The 22,142-nt window shown below is 49.9% G+C and overlaps 1 protein-coding gene across 3 annotated transcripts in view; it reads left to right on the top strand.

The window, feature by feature from the left end:
- Positions 1-21,533, top strand: part of FBXL20 (F-box and leucine rich repeat protein 20) — a 39,247-nt gene extending 17,714 nt beyond the window's left edge. For all 3 annotated transcript variants that reach the window (XM_066566918.1, XM_066566917.1, XM_066566920.1), the window contains exons 3-15: positions 5,545-5,599; positions 7,316-7,390; positions 9,331-9,425; positions 10,620-10,688; positions 11,027-11,122; positions 11,353-11,479; positions 11,945-12,019; positions 13,066-13,196; positions 14,315-14,375; positions 15,087-15,131; positions 16,117-16,173; positions 17,612-17,824; positions 18,879-21,533. In XM_066566918.1, coding sequence (XP_066423015.1) covers positions 5,545-5,599; positions 7,316-7,390; positions 9,331-9,425; positions 10,620-10,688; positions 11,027-11,122; positions 11,353-11,479; positions 11,945-12,019; positions 13,066-13,196; positions 14,315-14,375; positions 15,087-15,131; positions 16,117-16,173; positions 17,612-17,824; positions 18,879-18,986 — 1,207 coding nt within the window. In that variant the 3' untranslated portion in view covers positions 18,987-21,533. The remainder of the gene's footprint in view (positions 1-5,544; positions 5,600-7,315; positions 7,391-9,330; positions 9,426-10,619; positions 10,689-11,026; positions 11,123-11,352; positions 11,480-11,944; positions 12,020-13,065; positions 13,197-14,314; positions 14,376-15,086; positions 15,132-16,116; positions 16,174-17,611; positions 17,825-18,878) is intronic.
- The last annotated feature ends 609 nt before the right edge of the window (positions 21,534-22,142 follow it).

Genomic DNA, 22,142 nt, shown 5'->3' with positions numbered 1-22,142 from the left:
CTGGAAAGCAGGGAATTGTTCAAGATCTGCTGGAACTGAGGGGAAACCAGGAGTTGATAAATGTTTAAAGCTCATAAGTAATGGTTTGGAGAGCTGGAATTCACTGTTAGCATACTGTGAAAATTAATTACTGTGCATTGACAGTGCAGCCTTTGAAAGAGGAGCTTGGATGGGTTTTCTGCAGGAATCTCCTGTAAATGGGTGTCACTGTGTGCAGGACAAAGGCTGGTGTGTTTGGGCACTGCTCTGTGAAGTCCTGTCCCTGCTCTGGCCACTCTCAGAGGCCTCGGGGTCCCCTGTGTGTGGAGTGAAAGCTGCACTTAAGCAAAATAAAGAGGAGGAGGATGTGAAAGAGGAGAACAGCAGCTTTTGTTATCCCTAAAAATGCAGGGATGGGCCAGGAGGGTGGTGCTGCTGATGGCCCTGTCCTGTGTCTGGGGGCAGCAGTGACATCGTGTTGTGTCCCACCTGCAGTGGGGACATTGTCCTGCCTGCCCAGAGAGCAAGACAAGGTGGGCAGCTCACAGAATCCAGGATGGTTTGGGTTGGAAGGGACCTTAGGGATTGTCTGGTTCCACCTTCCATGGGCAGGGACACCTCCCACTGTCCCAGGCTATAGCAGAGGAAATGTATTTGAATATCTGTAGAGAGGCTTTGCCCCAGAGCTCCCGGGTGTCCTTGATGGGCTGCAGCTGTGACCATTGAAGCGAACTGGGATAAAAGGGGGCAGGATAGCCAGTCAGGGAGAGCCTTGGAGGAGCCCTGAGCTGAGAGAGAACAGCGTGCAGCACAAGGAGGCAGTGAAGATCTGCAGCCATAAGAACACTCCGAAGAGGTATGGACTTTACAAATCTGATAACAACAGCATGGGACTCTAGAAATAGAACAACACCACCAGGCTGCTCCCAGCCCTGTCCAGCCTGGCCTTGGGCACCGCCAGGGATGCAGGGGCAGCCCCAGCAGGTGGTGACCAATCCATGTCCTGGCACTGTGGCCCCTGCTCCAGCTCTGTCCCCTGCCAGCTGAGAGCCAGGAGGTGACACCTCTGGAGGTGGCTGTACCTTGACACACACAGCAATGAGCCAAAGCAGCAAAAAGCAGAATTCCCTGGGCAGTGACTCCCAGAGGTGAATCCACGGCTTGGTTGTGTCCCCAGAGTGCCATCCTGTCCCTTTTTCCATGCATTCCTCCTGTTGTTTGAGAGGTGGCAGCCACCCCCAGGCTGGATTTCCCTGGCAGAGGTGTCTGTGCTGGATTTCCCTGGCAGAGGTGTCTGTGCTGCCCTCCTGGAGGAGCTGGCACTGCCAGTGCTGCCCAGCTCCAGCTTGGCCCCAGCAGGATCAGCCTGCAGGAATTCAGCTCTTCCTGCTGGCTCACAGGCAGGGCAGGCACCTTGCAGCTCTCCCCTGCCCTAAGCAGCTTTGCCTCCCTGCTCTGCCCTGCCCAGCCCGTGCCCAGGCCTGGCACTGCCATGCCCACATTCTCACTGATCCCTGGGGAGCTGCACTTGTGCCCATGGGCAGCCCTGGCTTGGCAGCAGAGCTCTGTGGTGTCCGTGCCCCTGCCCAGCCCCGTGGGAGCGGGGCTGAACTGGGAATGAACTGGGATTGAACTGGGATGGTGGAGGGGGGAGCAGGGCTGAACTGGGAATGAGCTGGGATTGAACTGGGATGGTGCTGGGGGTTGCTGGCACAAATTGGTGTTGATAATTTTAGAAGGCCCGAGGTCTAAGCTGGCTCACCTCAGAGCCTGCAGCAGGCAGGGATTTCAGGAGAGTCTTGACCCTAATCTAATTAGAGCAGCAGTGGGAAAGTGAGGAGTCCTAGAAACCCCTGAGTGGATTAAGAGGTTGAAACCTGCAAATTGCTCAAAGTGAGTGGTTTTTACCCAAATTGTGCAGAGCTGAGCTGTTCAGACAAAATCAAGCACATAGGGGAGTCCCTTTGCAGTGAGACAATTTAATCTGCTGCAATTCCAGATTTAATTCCTGTTTGGGAAGCTCAGTCTGCCTTCATCTGTGATCAGTGTTTGGTGATAAAGTTAATTTTATGGATTATTTTCTCCACTGTGGACTCTGAAGAATAAAAAGATGTAAAAGGGCTCACCAGGAATCCTGTTTGGGTGGAAAAATAAATATCCCAGCACGGTGCCTTTGGGCCTGTTAATGCAGAATTGGGGAAAATCATTCAATTAGTGCTGATCAACCTTCTGCTGCAGCCCAGTCACTGCTTATTTGTGGGGTTTGGGGTATTTTAGTGTTCCTTGGAGAGGAGAATCCCATCCTCAGGGCTGCAGGGGAGTTCTCAGCTGGGGTCATGGTGCCTGCTGCTCTTCCTGGTCCATGGGGAGCTGGATCCAGTTCTGAAATGATCAAAATCCACAAGCAAGGAGCGCCTGCTGTGGAAAAAATCCTTTTTGCAGCCTGATTCTGCTGAATCATCCACTCAGGGTCTTGGACAAGTGCAGGAGGAGCTGGGGGAGCACTGGGAAAGGCTCTGGAGCTGCTCAGAGCTGAGATCTCTGTGCTAGGGAAGGCCCAGGGCTGAGGATCTGGCCAGGGGCAATCCCTGTTGCTGTGGGCAGGCTGGAGAGGGAGGAGCAGAAGTGGAGAATTTATCCCAAATCTCCCTGATTAAACCTCCCAAAGCCCTGCTAAAAGGATGAGGTGATCATGAGCAGTCTGGGATTCCCATGGAGCAGGGAATTCTAATGGAAACAGAGACAACTTCCACAGTGAGTCACCCACAGAATTTGAAGTTTTATTTTCTCCTACGACAGGAATTTGAAAGTAAGAATTTTCCCCAGGTTCTCTCATTTCCCAGCCTTTCCTGGTGTTGTGGTGCATGGACATGGTGCTGAATAAACCCTTGGACCCCAATAAATGGCTTTGGGCTCAGGGGGAACCTTGTCTGTAGGCAGGGAGGGTGGGAGCGCTCTGAAATGCAGAATTTGGGATTCCTGACAGTGTTCAAGTGCACTGGGCTCTTCTGCAGAGCTTTTCCCCAGCACAGCACTGTCAGATTTGTCTCATGGGAAGATCAGAAGTGCCTTGAAGCCCTTGGATCTTAACCCCTTAACTCCTGGGAAGTGCATGAGCACAGGAGGGAATGTTCATCCTCATTTAGCTGAGTGCTGCTGTCAACATTCTGATAAATAATCTGCATTTACCCTCCATCAGGAACACTCTTTTCCCCCAATATTGGTGTTTCTGAAGGGCTTTTTCCATCCCTGCTCCTCAGGATTCTCAACATTTGCCTTCTCTTTCAGGTGGCCTTCAAGTTGAAAATATTAAATTGAAATATTAAAGCACAGTGTCATTGTCCCTGCTGCCTGGTGTCATTGTCCCTGCTGGATAAGCACAGCTGGCTCTGCCCTTGTAGGAGTGCAAAATACCTTTAGCATCAATGTTTTCATGAATAATCTGCATTTACCCTCCATCAGGAACACCCTTTCCCCCCAATATTGGTATTTCTGAAGGGCTTTTTCCATCCCTGCTTCTCAGGATGCTTGTGGCTGACAACATTTGCCTTCTCTTTTGGGTGGCCTTCAAGTTGAAAATATTAAATTGAAATATTAAAGCACAGTGTCATTGTCCCTCCTGGCCAGTGTCATTGTCCCTCCTGCCTGGTGTCATTGTCCCTCCTGGCTGAGCACAGGGCTCTGCCACTTGTGGAAGTGCAAAAATCCTGGCATGGTTTGGGCTGGAAGGGACCTTAAAGCCCATCCACTCCCAGCCCTGCCACTGTCCCAGGTGGCTCCAAGCCCTGGGACACTTCCAGGGATCCAGGGGCAGCCTCAGCTTCTCTGGGAAACCCATCCCAGCCTTCCCCACCCTCTCAGGGAGGAATTTCTTCCCAATATCCCATCCAGCCTTGCCCTGTGGCAGTTGAACCCCATTCCCCCCTGTCCATCCTTCCTGTCCCCCTTTGGGTGCTGGCAGCCACTCTTGGGTCACCCTCAGCTTCTGGTCCCCAGGCTGGGCAATCCCAGCAGGGCTGGGATCCTCCTTGGGATCACTGTGGGAACCAGGAATGGTCTGGGCACTGAAATCAGTCTGGAGTGGGTGATGAGGGATGGCACTGCCCACAGTGAGGGATGGATGGCACTGCCCTGATCCAGAGCTGGGAGTGAGGATGGCACTGCCCACAGTGAGGGATGGCACTGCCCTGATCCAGAGCTGGGAATGAGGGATGGCACTGCCCTGATCCAGAGCTGGGAATGAGGGATGGCACTGCCCTGATCTAGAGCTGGGAGTGAGGGATGGCACTGCCCTGATCCAGAGCTGGGAATGAGGATGGCACTGCCCACAGTGAGGGATGGATGGCACTGCCCTGATCCAGAGCTGGGAATGAGGGATGGCACTGCCCTGATCCAGAGCTGGGAGTGAGGGATGGCACTGCCCACAGTGAGGGATGGCACTGCCCTGATCCAGAGCTGGGAATGAGGATGGCACTCCCCACTGTTGGGAGCTGGTAGTGAGGATGGCAGTGCCCACTTTTAGGAGCTGGTGATGAGGGATGGCACTGCCCTGATCCAGAGCTGGGAAGGTGGATGGCACTGCCCACAGTGAGGGATGGATGGCACTGCCCATTTGTTGGGAGCTGGTAATGAGGATGGCACTGCCCTGATCCCAGAGCTGGGAATGAGGGATGGCACTGCCCACTTTTAGGAGCTGGTAGTGAGGATGGCAGTGCCCACTGTTGGGAGCTGGTAATGAGGATGGCAGTGCCCACTGTTGGGAGCTGGTAATGAGGATGGCAGTGCGCACTTTTAGGAGCTGGTAATGAGGATGGCACTGCCCATTTCTGGGAGCTGGTAGTGAGGATGGCAGTGCCCACTTTTAGGAGCTGGTAGTGAGGATGGCAGTGCCCACTGTTGGGAGCTGGTAATGAGGATGGCAGTGCCCACTTTTAGGAGCTGGTAGTGAGGATGGCAGTGCCCACTGTTGGGAGCTGGTAATGAGGATGGCAGTGCCCACTTTTAGGAGCTGGTAATGAGGATGGCACTGCCCATTTCTGGGAGCTGGTAGTGAGGATGGCAGTGCCCACTTTTAGGAGCTGGTAGTGAGGATGGCAGTGCCCACTGTTGGGAGCTGGTAATGAGGATGGCAGTGCCCACTTTTAGGAGCTGGTAGTGAGGATGGCAGTGCCCGTTTCTGGGAGCTGGTGCTGAAGGTGGTGGAGCGTTCAGTTCCCTCCTGTGCAGAGTCAGAGCAGCCCAGGTCCCTGCTGGTGCTCCATGCCTGGCTCAGCTCCTGCCAGGCTCACTGGGGTGAGCAGTCAGTGCCCTGCTCTGGGTCAGGACCCACTCCAAGGTGGGAGGTTTCTGTTTCCCAGTGGCTCCATGGCCGTGTTTTGTTTCCATTTGGGAACTGCTGCCTCTGCACTTCCTTTCACAGTTCAGCTTTCAGCCAAATCACAAAGAAGTTTTGCTGTCCCAATCCTTTTTTGTTTGGTTTTTTTTTTCCTCCCCCCTTTGTTTTCCACGTCCCCTTTTTGTTCTAAATACCAATAACCTATAAAGTATTTCTCATTTCTGTTCCAGAATTTTCTCTTTCCTGGATGTGGTCACTCTGTGTCGTTGTGCTCAAGTTTCCAGGGTAAGAACCTTCCTCCTTCCTGGCGGATTTTAGCAGGGGGTTGGATTTGGGTGACAATCCTCCCTGCCCAGGGGACTGGGCCAGGGAGCTTTGTGCCACTCAGCTGGGTTATTTAGTGTCCCCTGGAGGTCCTGGAAAATTCCCATAGCACCAGTGAGAGGGAATTCCAAGCTGGAGTAGCATTTTCCAGTGTCCCAGGTACAAAGGGCAGGGGGCTGATGTTTCACCCAGAACTTTCCCCTCATTCTGGGTTTTACAGAAAGCTCACCCTGCTGAAATCTCCAACATGGGATGAGCCCAAAATGGCATCCTGTGGGTTTTGGTGGAAATTTTAATTCACAGAGATGCTGCACAGTCAATGAAAGTTCATTTTCTCCTTGGATGTAGTTGGAGTAAGCATGGAAATAAAGTGAGGGGTTGTTCTTGGATTAATCCAGCTTGGATTATTTGCTTGGGAGAATTCCTCCAGCTGGGCTGGAAGGTTCATTTTTCTGGAGCTGCCAGATTTATTCAGATTTATTTCTTTTGCCTGGTGACTCCCAGGGGAAGCAGCACAGCAGGGCAGGGTGGTGATCCAGGGAAGGTGTTGGAGTGTTGTCACCATCCTGCCTGGGTGGCACCTGCACAAACCCATCAGTCCTGGCTCCAAACCTCAACCACCACTGATTTAATTACTCTAAGCACATTGGAATTAAAAAAAAAAAAAAAAAAAAAAAGCTTAAACATTGTTAATTGCATTAAGAAATTCCCCTGTGTGGTTCTGGGCATTGCAGTTGTCACCTGAGCAGCACAGGTTGTGCAGGGAAGGAGCTCCCAGCTGAAATGCAGCAGAGCTGTGTTGGCAGAATGGGCTCTCAGGGATCCTCTGCCAATGTCAGGGCGTTCTCCTGGCCTGTCCCAGCTCCTGTTCCATGGCACAGCACTGGCAGTTCCTGCAGGGATGTGCAGGAAGCTTCTGGAACGTTCCCTGCACTGCCCATGGAATTATGCAGCCACTGGGGCGTTTCCCACTGCTTTTCTCCTGGCCATAACCAGACCTCAAAACAAACATCAGCAGTGAGATTTAAACCCCAAGAAACTCAATTAATGCTCAGTTTTGTCATCTGTTGTAACTCTGCACTAACTCCTGCCCAGAACTGCTGCTCTGTGCTGGGGAGGAGCTCGGTGCAGGTGGGATTTGGATGGAAAATCCCCCTGTGTTTACCCCTGGCTTTTGCACAGTGCTGCCTCCTGGTTCTTACAAGCTCCCCTTGTTTACCTTGCTGATGTAACTGAAACTTTAAATTCACCTGAGGACACAGCAACCAGCTCTGAGTTCCTGCCTCTCCTTTGGAGCAGGAACCACGGGAGATTTTGGTGATTTAAACAAAACCCAAACCCTTTGGTGCTGCAGCTGTGGGGACTCACCTGTGCCCAGGTGTCCTCTGAGGTGCTGGGGAGGAAAGTCCAGCCAAAAATGTGAAATTCCTGCACCTCCCAAGGGAGTGGAAGCAGCCAGGGCACCTCTTCCCTGGCTGGAGGACTCAGAATTGTGAATTTTGAGGGCACCAAGCTCCTGGTGCCTGCTCAGTTCTCCCTGCTGGCTGCAATTACCTGTAGCTTCCCCACCTGGGACAGAATGTTATTTCTCCAAGGAACAAACTGTGATTAGGTCCCCACTGACCTTTTTTTATTTTCATATTAACCACACATTTACATTTTTTCCCCCTGATAAAGGCATGGAATGTTCTGGCCCTGGATGGCAGTAACTGGCAGCGAATTGACCTGTTTGATTTCCAGAGGGATATTGAGGTATAATTAAGTGACATACAAACCCATTTTTTTTCTTGTTCAAATGTAATTACAGCCTAGAATGGATTAATACTCCCAGTGTAAACCTTTCTACCTTCCCTGGAGATAGAAATCATTAATTTCAGTTCTTCAGCTTGAGAGAGTTTTTCAAGCAATCCATTCAGCTTTTGAAAATGGACAGAATTCTGTATCCCTTGCAAGACTTAAAGGTTGTAATGAAAGGAAAACAGTTTTTGTCTGTTCTGAAAACAGAAATTAGTAGAAAAGGTACTTTTTGGGGGGTAATTGTATGTCTCTGCTTGTATGGAAGAGAATTTAAGCTACTTCTCCTGGCACTCAGATCTCAGACCATGAGGGCTGAATGTCTGTTGAATCATGGCCTGAAATATTTGTATCTTTAATATCAACAACTGAAATTGAAGTGAAGATGATTTGGGAAGGACAAGGTTCAAATTGTTCCTAAAAAAAAAAAATGAAGCTTTGGAGCTGCTCTGTTGTAGCTGAACCTGTGGGATGTGGATTCTGCAGCAGCAGTGGGGATGGAGGCTGAAAATTCAAATTGCCTTAATCAGGAAAATGGATGAGGAAACCCCCAATGCTTAAATCTTTTATCAGGAATTTTTTTTACCCTGTTTAAAACACGTTGGAAGAGGGAGATTGGGAACGTTTCACATTGGAGGCAAATGTGTGGCTTTAATTTGTGGGAGACAGAGGCATCAAACAGCTGCTGAGTAAAGGTTCCAACCTTGTGGGAAATCCAGCCCTGATTTTGTAGGGAAGTGTTAAAATAATCCCTTTGTGCAGCTGAGAGTCAGGGATGAGGAGCAGGAGGTGGCACTGTCACCTCAGCAGGCTCTGAGTGGCCTGGGGGAAGGAAATGGGGGATTTGGGGTCTTCATAATGAATCCCTCACCTCATAACGTGCCCTAAAAATCCCAGAACCATGGAATTATTTTATTTAGAGTGGAGTTCTCAGGGTTCCTGATGTGTGGGGTGGCAGGAGGTGGGACTGAGCAGCTGATGTGCACATCAAACCCGTGTTCTTGCCTGAGCCCAGGCTTCCCTTCTGAAAACAAAATTTGTTGTAGCAGCTCACCTCAAAGTTCCTGCTGGGCATCCTCAGGCTCTGCTGTAACAAAGTTAAATCCAGCAGTCCATGTAAATTTTTGATAGAAACACATTTGCCTCCTCTAATTCAAGCAGAATTTATAGGCTTGATAGAATAGAATATAATAGAATTTAATATAGAATTTAATATAGGCTATAGAAGTGAAAATGGAATAAAAAGATAAAATAAAATTAATAAAAGAGATTCTGGAAGGAAATCCTCATCTCACAGAGGTCCCAAATGCCAGTTAGTCCTGGAAGGACCGAGGGCTGCTCCTGCTCTGTGAGGAGCAGCCAAAGTGCAGGGGAAGGTTCTGAGTTTCTGGTGCAAATATTCTCCAGTGGTTTTGTCCTTTGGTCCCAGGGGCAAGGTAAATCCTGGCTGTAATGGGGTCTTTGGGTCCAGATTTGAAATTCAAAACCATTTTCTGGATCTCTGGAGCCCAAGTGTTTGAATCCCTTTTCCTGCAGGGGCAGAACTCGTGGGCTGGTTCTGCTCATCTCTGTTTTGAGTAGAAACTGGAGTTTATCAATGGGCTGTGCCTGGAAATCTGGGGTGTAGCTCCCTCACCTCCCTTGGGGAGTCTGTGCCCGTGTCCAGGAGCTCCAAAACGGAGGAAATTCCTCAAAATGCTTTAGCTGGTTTGCTTTAGGCGACTGCTCCTTGTCTCTCCATCTCCAGAAGCTGAATAATTCTCCCTCCCCTCCCTCAGCCCATCCCCATCGTTCTCCCCTTAGCCCCATTTTCCCCTCAATAACAAATTCATCGTTGTCAATGTGCAAAACCTTCTGGGGCTCGGGGGGGTTCTCACGTGGCTGCTGTGCCTCCCCAGGGCCGAGTGGTGGAGAACATCTCCAAGAGATGTGGGGGATTCCTGCGCAAGCTGAGCCTGCGCGGCTGCCAGGGAGTGGGGGACAACGCCTTAAGGTACCGCTGCCAAAAAATCTGAATTTCCACATTTGTCTCGGGATAAACGGGGAGAATTTATCCCCAGTTTGGAGCTGAGGCACTCAGGATGTCAAAACCTGGAGAGCAGTGATAGAGATTATTCATTTCTTACTTAATTTCTCATTTAATTAATTTTTTTATTATTTTATTAATAGTTTTGTTTAATTTGCCTTTTTTTTTCATTTAATTTCTTGGGGTTTATCTAAAAAATTCAATTATAAATAAAAAAATCAAAATTTAAAATTAACTTTATAAATATATCACTACATTTTTATATAAAGATATAAATATGTAAAAACATTAATATAAATAAAATTATAATAAATTAATATATTGATATATGAATATATAAGCATTAATATAAATAAAATGATAATAAAATAATATATTTAATAATAAATATTAATATATTAATATAAATGTAATAATATAATACAAATTAATATATTGTATAATTAATATTATATTAATTAATTAATATAAATACTATCTATTAATTAATTAATGTAAATACTATAGATACATCAAAAATATAAATATATTAATTACTATAAGTAAATACATATATATGTATATATAAATATATATACATATATATAAGTATATATATTATATAAGTATATATAAATATATAAGTATATATACATAGAAATATATTAATTACTATAAGTAAATTAAAATAGACTACATGAATAAACTAATAAATATAATTAATTAATAGAAATAGAAACATATCACTAAATTTAAATATATAAGTATATACCTATAAATGTATAAATATTTATTAATAAAAATAAACACTATTAGCATAAATTACTAAATTAAATAATAAATATAATTAATTGAGATATTATAAATATGCCACTAAATTTGTTTTTAGTGACATATTTATAATATCTCAATTAATTTTCTTCTATATCTCAATAACATTTTCTTCTGGATTTTCTACTTTCTTGTTTCTTTTCTTGATCTTAATCCTGATTTTCATCCTGATTTCCTTCTTGATTTTCTTGATTCCTTTCTTCTTTCTTGATTCTTTCGATTTTCTTGGTTTTCTTCTTGATTTCCTTCTTGATTTTCTGTTTTCTCCTTGAATCAGGTTTGTAAAACTTTATTCTGAATGTGTTACAAACCACCTGGAATTCCCAGTGTTTTCCCTTTCCCTCACCCCAGGACCTTTGCCCAGAACTGCAGGAACATCGAAGTGTTGAACCTCAATGGTTGTACCAAGATCACGGACGCGTGAGTCAAACTCTTCCCTCTTCCCTGGCTGCCACAGAGCCAGGCCTGGGGCTGGGGGAGGTTTTCCATGGAATCATGGAATGGTTTGGGTTGGGAGGGACCTTAAATCCCATCCATTCCCACCCCTTCAGGGCAGGGCAGCTTCCACCGTCCCAGGCTGCTCCAGGCCCTGTCCAGCCTGGCCTTGGCACTGCCAGGGATCCAGGGGCAGCCCCAGCTGCTCTGGGCACCTGTGCTGGGTTTCCACCTCCATCCTCACCCCAGCCTGCCCATCCCATGGGATTTCTGTGGCCTGGCATGAATCCATTGCAGGAGTTGTCCCCCTGTGTCTCTTCCAGCACCTGCACCAGCCTCAGCAAGTTCTGCTCCAAACTCAGGCACCTGGATTTGGCTTCTTGCACCTCCATCACCAACCTGTCCCTGAAAGCACTCAGGTAGGAGCTGGCAGCAGGGATTTGTCCATGGAATTTTAGAACCATTAAGGCTGGAAAAGACCTCTGAGATCCTCCAGCCATCCCAGCATTCCCTCTGGAGCTGGGCTCTGCCCGGTGTCCCCTGCTGGCTGTGGGGCCGCTCTGTGGCTCCCAGAAATGGGAACAGCAGAGCTTCTGGCTTGGAGCAGGATTTCTCCTGAGGCTTTCCATGTGTGTCCCTGTGTCCCCAGCGAGGGATGCCCGCTGCTGGAACAGCTCATCATCTCCTGGTGTGACCAAGTGACCAAGGACGGGATCCAGGCGCTGGTGCGGGGCTGCGGGGGGCTCCGGGCCCTGTCCCTCAAGGGCTGCACCCAGGTACAGCTGCAAAAGTGACAATGGCCACAGCTGGGCTGTCCTGCTGCTCCTCAGGGGGTGGGCATGGAAATCCAGGGGTCTGGGTTATTCCCTTCTCCAAAATCCCCTCGGTGCTGGAGATCAGGTGCTGGGCTGGAAGTTCTTCAACAGCCCCAATGAGTGGGACAGGGAATAAATCACTTGTGGAGCTGGAGAATCTTTTTATCCCAGTTTCTCTTTTCCCATGGATCCTTTGGAGGAGGTCACTGTGATCCATGGGCACATCTGGGCTCGGGGGGTTTCTTGGCAGTCCTTTCCTCTGCCTGCTCTGCTCCTGATGGGGTAAAAAGCAGGAACACTCCTGGTGCTGCTGCTCCTGTGCTGCCTTTCCCTCCTCCCCAGAGGAAATCCCCGTTCCCTGCTGTTCCAGCTTCAATTCCTGGATCCCAGTGCTCCCAGTTCCCATCCTTGTGGTTTCTTTTCCAGCTGGAGGACGAGGCCCTCAAGTTCATTGGTGCCCACTGTCCTGAGCTGGTGACCCTGAACCTGCAGACCTGCCTGGTGAGTGCCCAGGATTCCCTCCAGGAATGTGCTCCATCCCCCTGCCCACGGGGCTCTTGGCACCAGCAGCTCCTTGGTGGCACTTCAGGGGCACTGAGCCCCACACCTTTGCTGTGTCAGGGGCGTTTCTCTCTTCCCTCTGAGCTGGAAAAATCCTTCCCATCAGGCTGGGCTGGTTCTGCCAGGCCTCTCCTCTGGTCCCCCTGCAGGTCTGAGCCTACAAAGACTTTTCCTGTGCACAGAAAGGCCCTCAACCAGCTCTGCAGTGCCAAAAATGTGTGTTTATGCCAAAAAATAGATTTTTTTGGCATAAATGCACACTTTTGGCGTGGGCTCTCTGTCTGTGCCATTACAGTCCGACACAGGAACAGGCATGGATGGACCCCCTGTGTCCAGGGGTGGGATTGGATGGACTCCCCCTGTCCAGGGATGGGATGGACAGACCCCCTGTGTCCAGGGACAGGGATGGATGCACCCCCTGTATCCAGGGATGGGATGGACAGACTCCCTATATCCAGGGACAGGGATGGACAGACTCCCCATGTTCAGGGACAGGGATGGACAGACTCCCTGTGCTCAGGGACAGGGATGGACAGACTCCCTGTGCCCAGGGATGGGATGGACAGACCCCCTGTGTCCAGGGGCAGGGATGGACAGACCCCCTGTGTCCAGGGACAGACTCCCTGTGCCCAGGAACACAAATGGACAGACTCCTTGTGTCCAGGGATGGGATGGACAGACTCCCTGTGCCCAGGGATGGGATGGACAGACTCCCTGTGTCTTCCCAAGCAGGAATTACAAAGCCCTACAAGACTCCCAGCACCTTCCCCCATCCCTCACTGTGTCCAGCTCCAAAACATTTCCCTCCAAATCCCTTCCTTGATATTCCCAAATCCAGCAAGGTTTATCCTCTTTCTGCTGCTTCTCCATAACAATTTTTGGGGCGAAACATTTCCGTAACAATTTTTGGGCCAAAAAGAGCTGGAATTTGGAACTGGGAGAGACAAATCCTACGTGGATTGAGGGAGCTGTGCTTTCCCTGGCAGCAAATCACAGATGATGGGCTCATCACCATCTGCAGGGGCTGCCACAAGCTGCAGTCCCTGTGTGCTTCTGGCTGCTCCAACATCACCGACGCCATCCTCAACGCCCTGGGACAGAACTGCCCACGCCTCCGGTGAGTTCTGCCAGCTCTTCCCCCATGGAACTCTCAGCAGAGCCTCCACGTGGTCTCTGAGCCATTTCATGCCCCCTCCCTCAAAGGTTTTCCCATTCTGAGCTTTTTTCCAGGTGTTTGGAACAGGGTGGTTGTGATTTTTTGGGTTGGCCCCAAATTTTTGGGGTTTAAAAGAGCTCCCAGCGTGGTCCCCACAGGGTCTGTGTGTATCCATGAAGAAAGTTTGTGATTGGGTGAAGCTTTCCAGAGGTGCAGGAACTCAACCAGGACAAATCCCATCCCAAATTCCAGAGGAGGAATTCCAGTTTTCAGCTTCTTTTTCCTACCTCTGTTGGGGTGAGGATTGAAGGCCCTTGAGGTGATAGTTCACATTCAGACTCAGGTGTTCATTGTTTATTATCAGTGTTACAGTCTCACAGCAGTGAGTTCTGCAGTCTCTCATTAGCAAGGCACAGCATGGCCAACAATCTCTTGTTACAAGGTCTTTTAAGACTGAACTATCCAATTAAGAAACAATACCCAAATTATTTTCCCTTTTAACCCAATAACTGATCACTCAAAGTCTGCACTGTGGACTTTCCTGTCCAGTTACAAAGTACCACCCAAACCCATGAAGAAGAAGAAGAAGAACCTGTCTCTATCCTAAAATCTCCATCTTGCTTCATATTTATTATTATATTCCAAAACCCCAAACTCTGAATTTCCACCCTGTGATGTTACACACTTCTAACCAAGTCTGCACCACAATCCCACTGCTATCAATCAATTTTGGCAGCCTCAGGTCAAATGCTGTGTTCTCCTGGCAGTCAGAATCTCTCAGCACAGAAAATCTAAAAATTCTCAGCATCCAGAACTCCATAGCAGAGCTTCTGGCTTGGAGCAGGATTTCTCCTGAGGCAAATGAGCTTTCCATTTGTGTCCAGCATGGAAAGAACTCCCAACATCAGAATTCCTTCTCATTAAGGTGTCAAACCCCAGAGCAGCTCCACGAGGACGTGGGATGGAGACATCCCTGTGTCCCCTGGGCAGGGGTGGCACTGGGGGGGTCTCCTGAGGTCATTCCCAGCCTCTCCTGGGCTCTGGGGGCTCCCCCATGGTTCTTTCCTTGTGTCCTGCAGAATACTGGAAGTGGCGCGGTGTTCCCAGCTGACCGACGTGGGCTTCACCACCCTGGCCAGGGTAAGAGCCCTGCTCCTCCTCCTCCTCCTCCTTCCCCTCCTGCTTTTCCTTCCTTTTCCTGGCAAAAAAATAAAAAAAAAAATACCCCAGGAGGTTTGGGAAAACTTTGAATTTGAGCAGAAGCTTAAGGTCCAAAAATTGGGTTTTATGGGATCTTTGGCATCGTCCTGGCTCGCACACCTGGGAGGATTTGCATCCAAACCACAGGAAATGTTAAATATTTTAGTTATAAACTTTACTGTTTTGTCTAAATTTAACTTCAATTACTCACCATGATTAAGAAACCCCTTAAATGAGTGAAATTTCCTTTATTATCCTTCAGAAACTTTGTAAGCTTTCCTTCCAGTTGTGCTATTTCATGGAGAAACACTTTAATTTTTAAAGCAAACTATGTTTGTGGTGGTTAATTCATATTTATATTCATATTTATATTTTATTTTTATATTTTCTAATTTTCATACATTTATTTATATTTATATTTTATACTGTATATATTTATGTATTTGTATTATTTAATTTTGATTTTTATATTTGATTGTGTGCTTACATTTCTATTTATTGTTTCCATATTTGTATTTATAATATTTATATTTAATGTACTATTTCTATTTACAACACAATTTATTTCTATTATTTATAAATTTTATATATCTATATTTGCTGTCTGGCCTTCACACTCACCATGGATGTTTGGAATTCTCTTTATTCTAGAATTGCCATGAGCTTGAAAAAATGGACCTGGAAGAGTGTGTCCAGGTAGGAATTCCACCTCAGGCTGTTTCTCTTGCAGCAGTGTGGAAAATTGGTGGAAAATTAAAGAGATTTTCTCCATATCAGAACTTAGTGTGGAATCCTGAGTGGGAAGAGTGGCTGGATTTGGAGAGGAGAATGTTGGGAATGAGGTTTTATCCTTGGTTTGGATTCCATGGGAATGCTGCTGTAAATAAGAAATATTTAATAGTGAGAGGTCCTGGGTCAAATAATGGATTTGTGAGAGAAAATCCCAGATTTTTCTGGGAAAATCCCAGAGAAGAATCTTATCTTGCTAAAAATAATGAGAGTTCCCCCTGATTTGGAAAAGCATGGGGAAAATTGTGAAACAGCAAAGATTTTGGGGGATTGAAATCAAACTGGGCTGAAGCATTTCCAGGGAAAAGGGTGGAATTGACTCAAATTCCATGAAAAAACCTCCAAGCCCGAGGGTAGTGACAAAGGGAATGGGATTGGGATTCCTGGGAGCAGCTGGACCCCGTGTCCTGGGCAGAAATTTGGGATTCAAAGAGGGAATGACACCAGCCCAGGCAGGAAGGGATTGGGAATGACCCTAAAAAGGGAGAAGCAAAGCTGGGCCAGGGCACAAATCCATCCCAGGCAGCTCCTGGCAGGGTTTGGGATTGGGAACCTTTGCAGGGAATTCCTTCTTCCTGAAGAAAACCAGGAGCTGGGCAATCTGTAGGGTGTTCAGAGGGAATCCGAGCCCTCCTTGTCCTTCCAGAGGAACATTTGGGACACATCTGGGAGCTGATTTCAGCCCCTTAGGGAAGTTCAAAACAATCCAGTGATGCCTCTGCATCCCAGTTCTCCAAGGGCAGGGGGAGATTTCCATGAGGATTCCTGAGAGGCTGTGGGGAAATCTCATGGATTCAGGAAAATCCTGCAATTTTGCTTTGGTAGAAGAGAAAAAAAACCCCAAATCCTTGTGCCCAGCACCAAAATTAAATGACTTTTCCTTCTTTTCCAGATTACAGACAGCACACTAATCCAGCTTTCCATACACTGTCCACGGCTGCAGGTCCTGGTGAGTATCCCAAGGGACACTTCCAGCATTTCCTTTCTCCAAACAAAGGGATTTTAAACACTCCCTGACTTCACAGTTGGAAGAATTCTGCTGCAAACCTGACCCTGAGGAACCTCTTATCCCATCCCTGCTGCTTGCAGGAAATCCCACCCCAGGCCCCCACAGGAAAAGGGTTGTGGGGATTCTGCCAGGAGCAGAATTCCAGGTGGGATCTGCCTGCACAGGAGCTGTCAGTCTGTCTGTCTGTCTGTAGGAGAGGAACCTGCAGGGCAGCCAGGAGCTGGAGTGCTCAGTGCCTCTGGGAAGCCTTTGGGGCTGAAACTGTGGGAATTTGGTTTCTGTCAGCCCTGGGGCTGTGCCATGAGGGATCCTGTCCTGGGGGGTGTGGGGATGTGGGTTCTGCAGTGCACTCGTCCCTCAGGAAAGGCAGCTCCAGCTCCTGCCTCAGGCCCTGCTTCCTCCTCGAGGACTTTCCAGGTGAATCCCCCTGAAAATCCACACTGAGGGGAGGGGGCCATCGTGTTCCTGCTGCTCCTTGGACCCAGGGCTGGGGTCCTTCCCATGGTGGGTGAGGCCTCAGGTGTGCCAAAGGTGGGTCCTTGCATAGCTCAGCTGTGCTGGAATTTCTGTGCCACCCTGGGGGTCTGCGTTCCCCTGGAACCGTGGAAGGGACCCTAAAGATGATCCTGTTCCCATGGGACACTTGCACTACCCCAGGTGCTCCAATCTCTGCCCAGCCTGGCCTTGGACACCTCAGGGATCCAGGGGCAGCCTCAGCTCCTCTGGGCACCCTGTGCCAGGGCCTGCCCACCCTCCCAGGCAGGAATTTCCCCCCTCCAGCTGGAATTGTTCCCCTTTCCAGCACATCCCTGCTCAGAAACCCCCAGAACCCAGGAGTGGGCACAGCCCAGCCCAGCCCCACCAAACACTGACCCATCCTCCCATATCCCCTGTGAGTTCTGGCTGGGCTGGGGCTGTCAGGAGCTGGGTTTAACCCCTCTGTGTGGAGACAGAGTTTAACCCTTCTGGGGACAGTTTAACCCTTCTGGGGACAGAGTTTAACCCTTCTGGTCTGGGGACAGAATTTAACCCTTCTGGGGACAGAGTTTAACCCTTCTGTGTGGGGACAGAGTTTAACCCTTCTGTCTCAGGACAGAGTTTAACTCCTCTGTCTCAGGACAGAGTTTAACCCTTCTGAGGACAGAATTTAACCCTTCTGTTTGGGGACAGAGTTTAACCCCTCTGTGTGGGGACAGAGCTTAACCCCTGTGTCTGGGGACAGAGTTTAACCCCTGTGTTTGGGGACAGAGTTTAACCCCTGTGTCTGGGGACAGAGTTTAACCCCTGTGTTTGGGGACAGAGTTTAACCCCTCTGTGTGGGGACAGAGTTTAACCCCTGTGTTTGGGGACAGAGTTTAACCCCTGTGTTTGGGGACAGAGTTTATCCCACTGCGAGCTGATCACGGACGATGGGATTCGTCACCTGGGCAACGGCGCCTGTGCCCACGACCGGCTGGAGGTGATCGAGCTGGACAACTGCCCCCTGATCACTGACGCCTCCCTGGAGCACCTCAAGAGCTGCCACAGCCTCGAGAGGATAGAACTGTACGACTGCCAGCAGATCACGCGGGCCGGGATCAAGAGACTCAGGGTGAGCTGGGATGGGGAGGAGCAGGAACGGGGAGGAGCTGGGATGGGGAGGAGCTGGGATGGAGAGGGTTTATCCACAGGGAGGAGCTGGGATGGGGAGGAGGTGGGATAGGAAGGGTTTATCCATGGGCAGGTGCTGGAATGGGGAAGGTTTATCCACAGGGAGGAGCTGGAATGGAAAGGGTTTATTCATAAGGAGGAGCTGGGATAGGAAGGGTTCATCCATAAGGAGGAGCTGGGATGGAGAGGGTTTATCCGTAGGGAGGACCTGAGATTGTGGAGGTTTATCCATGGGGAGGAGCTGGGATGGGGAGGGTTTATCCATGGGGAGGAACTGGGATAGGGAGGAGCTGGGATAGGGAGGGTTTATCCATAGGGAGGAGCTGGGATTGTGGGGGTTTATCCATTGGGAGGAGGTGTTATAGGAAGGGTTTATCCATAAGGAAGAGCTGGGATAGGAAGGGTTTATCCATAAGGAGGAGCTGGGATGGAGAGGGTTTATCCGTAGGGAGGACCTGAGATTGTGGAGGTTTATCCATGGGGAGGAGCTGGGATGGGGAGGGTTTATCCATGGGGAGGAGCTGGGATGGGGAGGGTTTATCCACAGGGAGGAGCTGGGATGGGGAGGAGCTGGGATAGGAAGGGTTTATCCATAAGGAAGAGCTGGGATGGAAAAGGTTTATCCATAAGGAGGAGCTGGGATTGTGGAGGTTTATCCACGGGGAGGAGGTGGGATAGGAAGGGTTTATCCATAGGGAGGAGCTGGGATTGTGGAGGTTTATCCACGGGGAGGAGCTGGGATAGGAAGGGTTTATCCACGGGGAGGAGGTGGGATAGGAAGGGTTTATCCATAGGGAGGAGCTGGGATAGGAAGGGTTTATCCATAGGGAGGAGCTCGAATTTCCCATCACCTGCTGCTCGTGCTCAGAGGAGCTGTGGGAGCCGTCAGATGCCTCATCCTGGGAGCCCTGTGGGCACCAGCACAGGGGGGAATTGCCGGGGGAGGGAGCCGAGGTTCTGAGGCAGGCCCTGAGCTGGCCGCGTTGCCCTTGCAGACCCACCTGCCCAACATCAAAGTCCACGCCTACTTCGCCCCGGTGACCCCCCCGCCCTCGGTGGGCGGCAGCCGACAGCGCTTCTGCAGATGCTGCATCATCCTATGACACTGGAGCCTCCTCGCGGCCAGCTGGGGCTGGAACCACGCCTGGGAATTGCCCAGATCTCCAGAACCTTGGAGGAAAAGCGCCCCCAGTGTCATTTGCCAGGGCCAGTGAGCAGGGCTGGGCTGCCCTGCAGCCACCCACACACCCCCTGTGATCCCGGCGGGATGAGGGACTGGGGATGGAGCTGCAGCTGGGCCTGGGTGGGCCTGATCCTGAACCATTCCTGCTGGGAATCCCTGGGAATGGCCCTGGCAAGGAGGGGAGGGCTCCCAGCCTGCAGGGACTGATGCTGCTGGTGAGGTTGGAAAAGGAACCGAGATCCTTGGAAGTGGGGAGAGGGGAGAGGAGAGGAACACGCTTTAATTTAACCCCCTTGTGCAGGAGGAAAAACCCCAACAAACCTGAAAACTCAAACAAAATCTGAAAACTCAAACAAAACCTGAAAACCCAAACAAAACCTGGAAACCCCAACAAAACTTGAAAACTCCAACAAAATCTGAAAACCCCAACAAACCTGAAAACCCAAACAAAACCTGAAAACCCAAACAAAACCTGAAAACTCAAACAAAACCTGGAAACCCCAACAAAACCTGAGAACCCCAACAAAACCTGAAAACCCAAACAAAACCTGAAAACCCAAACAAAACCTGAAAACTCAAACAAAACCTGGAAACCCCAACAAAACCTGAGAACCCCAACAAAACCTGAAAACCCAAACAAAACCTGAAAACCCAAACAAAACCTGAGAACCCCAACAAAACTTGAAAACCCCAACAAACCTGAAAACTCAAACAAAACTTGAAAACCCAAACAAACCTGAAAAACCCCAACAAAACCTGGAACCCCCAACACGTTCCATGTCCGTTTGTCAGTGAGGGAATGAAACAGCAGCTGCTGAGCCAGAATTTCCCTGAGATCCCAGATTTCCCTGGGATCCAGGATTCCCCTGTGCTTCCCTGCTCCCACCTGAGCATGCTCACATGAAGGCTCATCTTCCCTGTGTCAGATTCTTCCCAGATTGTTGTGATAGACCTTGGAATTTCTAATTCCAGATATTTTACCCTCCCCAAATCCTGCCTTTTTTTTTTTTTTACCTTTTTTTTTTCCCAAATTTTTCTTCCAAATTCAGTAATTTGTTGACATTTCCCAGCAAATCCATAAGGAATTTTTCCCCAGGAGAAGCCTGAGCCTGTGATGAGCTGTCAGGAAGATCTGAAAGGAGCACAGGGAGCTGCACCCACCCCAGGCTGGGCTCTCCTGGCCTGTGTGATCAGGGACTGGGTGTCCAAACTTCTCCCAAATCCAGGTTTTATCCCAATGACAAGGATATAACCCTCCACACAGGGAATAACAGATACCCAAACGTAGAATTCTCAGCACAGGGAGAAAGTCCCAGCCCGTGTTCCAAGGACTGAGAGTTCCCTCCTCCCGTCCTTTCCCTCCATCCTCCCCCCATGGAAAAGCCAAGTAGAGCTTTTTGCTTGTTGCCCTGATGAAGAATTAAGGATTCCCTGATGGAGCAGGGCTGGGATCCTCCCTCACTCCCTGTGGGGGCCCTTCCTGCCCTCCCCACCTGTCCAGGTAAGTGTGGAGCCCTGCAGGGAGCCCTGGATGGGCTTTGGATGTGCCAGGCCCAGCTCTGGGGCAGGAGGATGGGTGGGGGGGGTCAGTGGCTGCTTTTTTGGGGTGTTTCAGGCTCCAGGGGAGCCCAGAGTGATGAAATGCCAGGGTGGAACTGCTGGGCAGATCCCAAGGGTTGAAGGGGCAGGGCAGGTCCGTGGGTCCGCGTCCGTCGTTCCCGCTGTCCGTGCGGGGAGCTCGGGGCTGCCCTGGGCCGAGGGGTTTGGCTTCCCCTGGCTGCTGAGGAATCTCCTGGTGGGGAAGGAGCAGCTGCAGCAGCAGGAGGGGCTGTTCAGGGGCTGGAAGGGGGGGGATTTTCCCACCAGGAATTCCAAGGACAATGAGCTGTTCCCAGCAGGAGGGTCCCAGGTGCCCCTGGAGCTGCCCCCCTTCATCTCCCCCAGCCTGGGAGCATCTCCAGGCTGCTGTGGTTAAAAGGATACTGTCAATGCCCTCCTGTAGATGGCTTTTAATCCCTTATATTTATTCAAATCCTCTTTAGCGCTGTGGATTCTCCCCCTCTCCTCGGGCGCCTTCATTTCCAGAACTTTCTCCGGGTTTCAGGGTGGCAGAAGATGGTGGTGACAGAGTGGACGGGCGAGGGGTCACCCAGCAATCACAGGATTTGCACAACTCTGGGAAAATAAAAGAAAACAAACAAAACACTTTTGTTTAGTTCCTACTGTGGCAGGGGAGAGCGAAGAGCAGGATTTTGGCTGACTGATCCCTTTGGAACAGAGCTGAGTTTTCCAGGGAAAACTCCAGAACACAGAACCCAAAGCAATTTCTTTTCTGTTTGCAGACCAGGGTGACAGCATTAAGGTAGCTCAAACTTCTTGACAGTGTCCTTTTAAGTCAATTATCCGTCTTCAAATGGACTCTTCCTGATGTTTATATTTATAAATACCAATAAACACCATTTTCCAAGCTGTGTCTCGCTGGGGGAATCACTGAGTGGAGGAAAATCCACCTCCTGCATGGGGCAGCTCCTGAGGGGGAGCCCTGAGTGTTTGCATGGACTCAGGGATGGGGTTTGGGGTGGAAGGACCTTGGAGCTCATCCAGGGACTCCTTTCCATAGCCTGGGATGCTCCTGGGATCTTCCTGGGTAGGATCTGGTGGCTGTGGAGGGCTCAGTGCCCAGGATTTGGAGGAATTTCTCCATCCTGGGGTTTCTGTGGGGGCTCTGGGACAGCTCCAGCACGGAGCCAGCCCTGGGTGAGGATCCCATCCCATTTCCAAGCCAAATCCAGCCCTGGGTGAGGATCCCATCCCGTTTCCAAGCCCAATCCCCTTCTCCAGCCTCAGCTGGGGCAGCTCCTTCAGTTTCACCCCCTGGGCTGTTCCTGTCCTTGGAATCCTCCCTGGTTGTGTCCCCACCTCCCAGCAGAGATTCCTGGAGCCTGGATCTGCCTTCCAGCACCTTCCAGCACCTTCCAGCTGCCCCTGGACTCCCAGCAGGAGCAGGGACCAAGGGACCTCTCCAGGAAACAGCCTGGGACCTTCTGGGGTAGAAAATCCTCCAGTGAGGCTGAGC

This window comes from Molothrus aeneus, chromosome 28, assembly GCF_037042795.1.
Source record: "Molothrus aeneus isolate 106 chromosome 28, BPBGC_Maene_1.0, whole genome shotgun sequence".
NCBI lineage: Eukaryota > Metazoa > Chordata > Aves > Passeriformes > Icteridae > Molothrus > Molothrus aeneus.
Note: the sequence above shows the minus strand (reverse complement) of the source record. Positions and strands in the feature narration are given on the sequence as shown.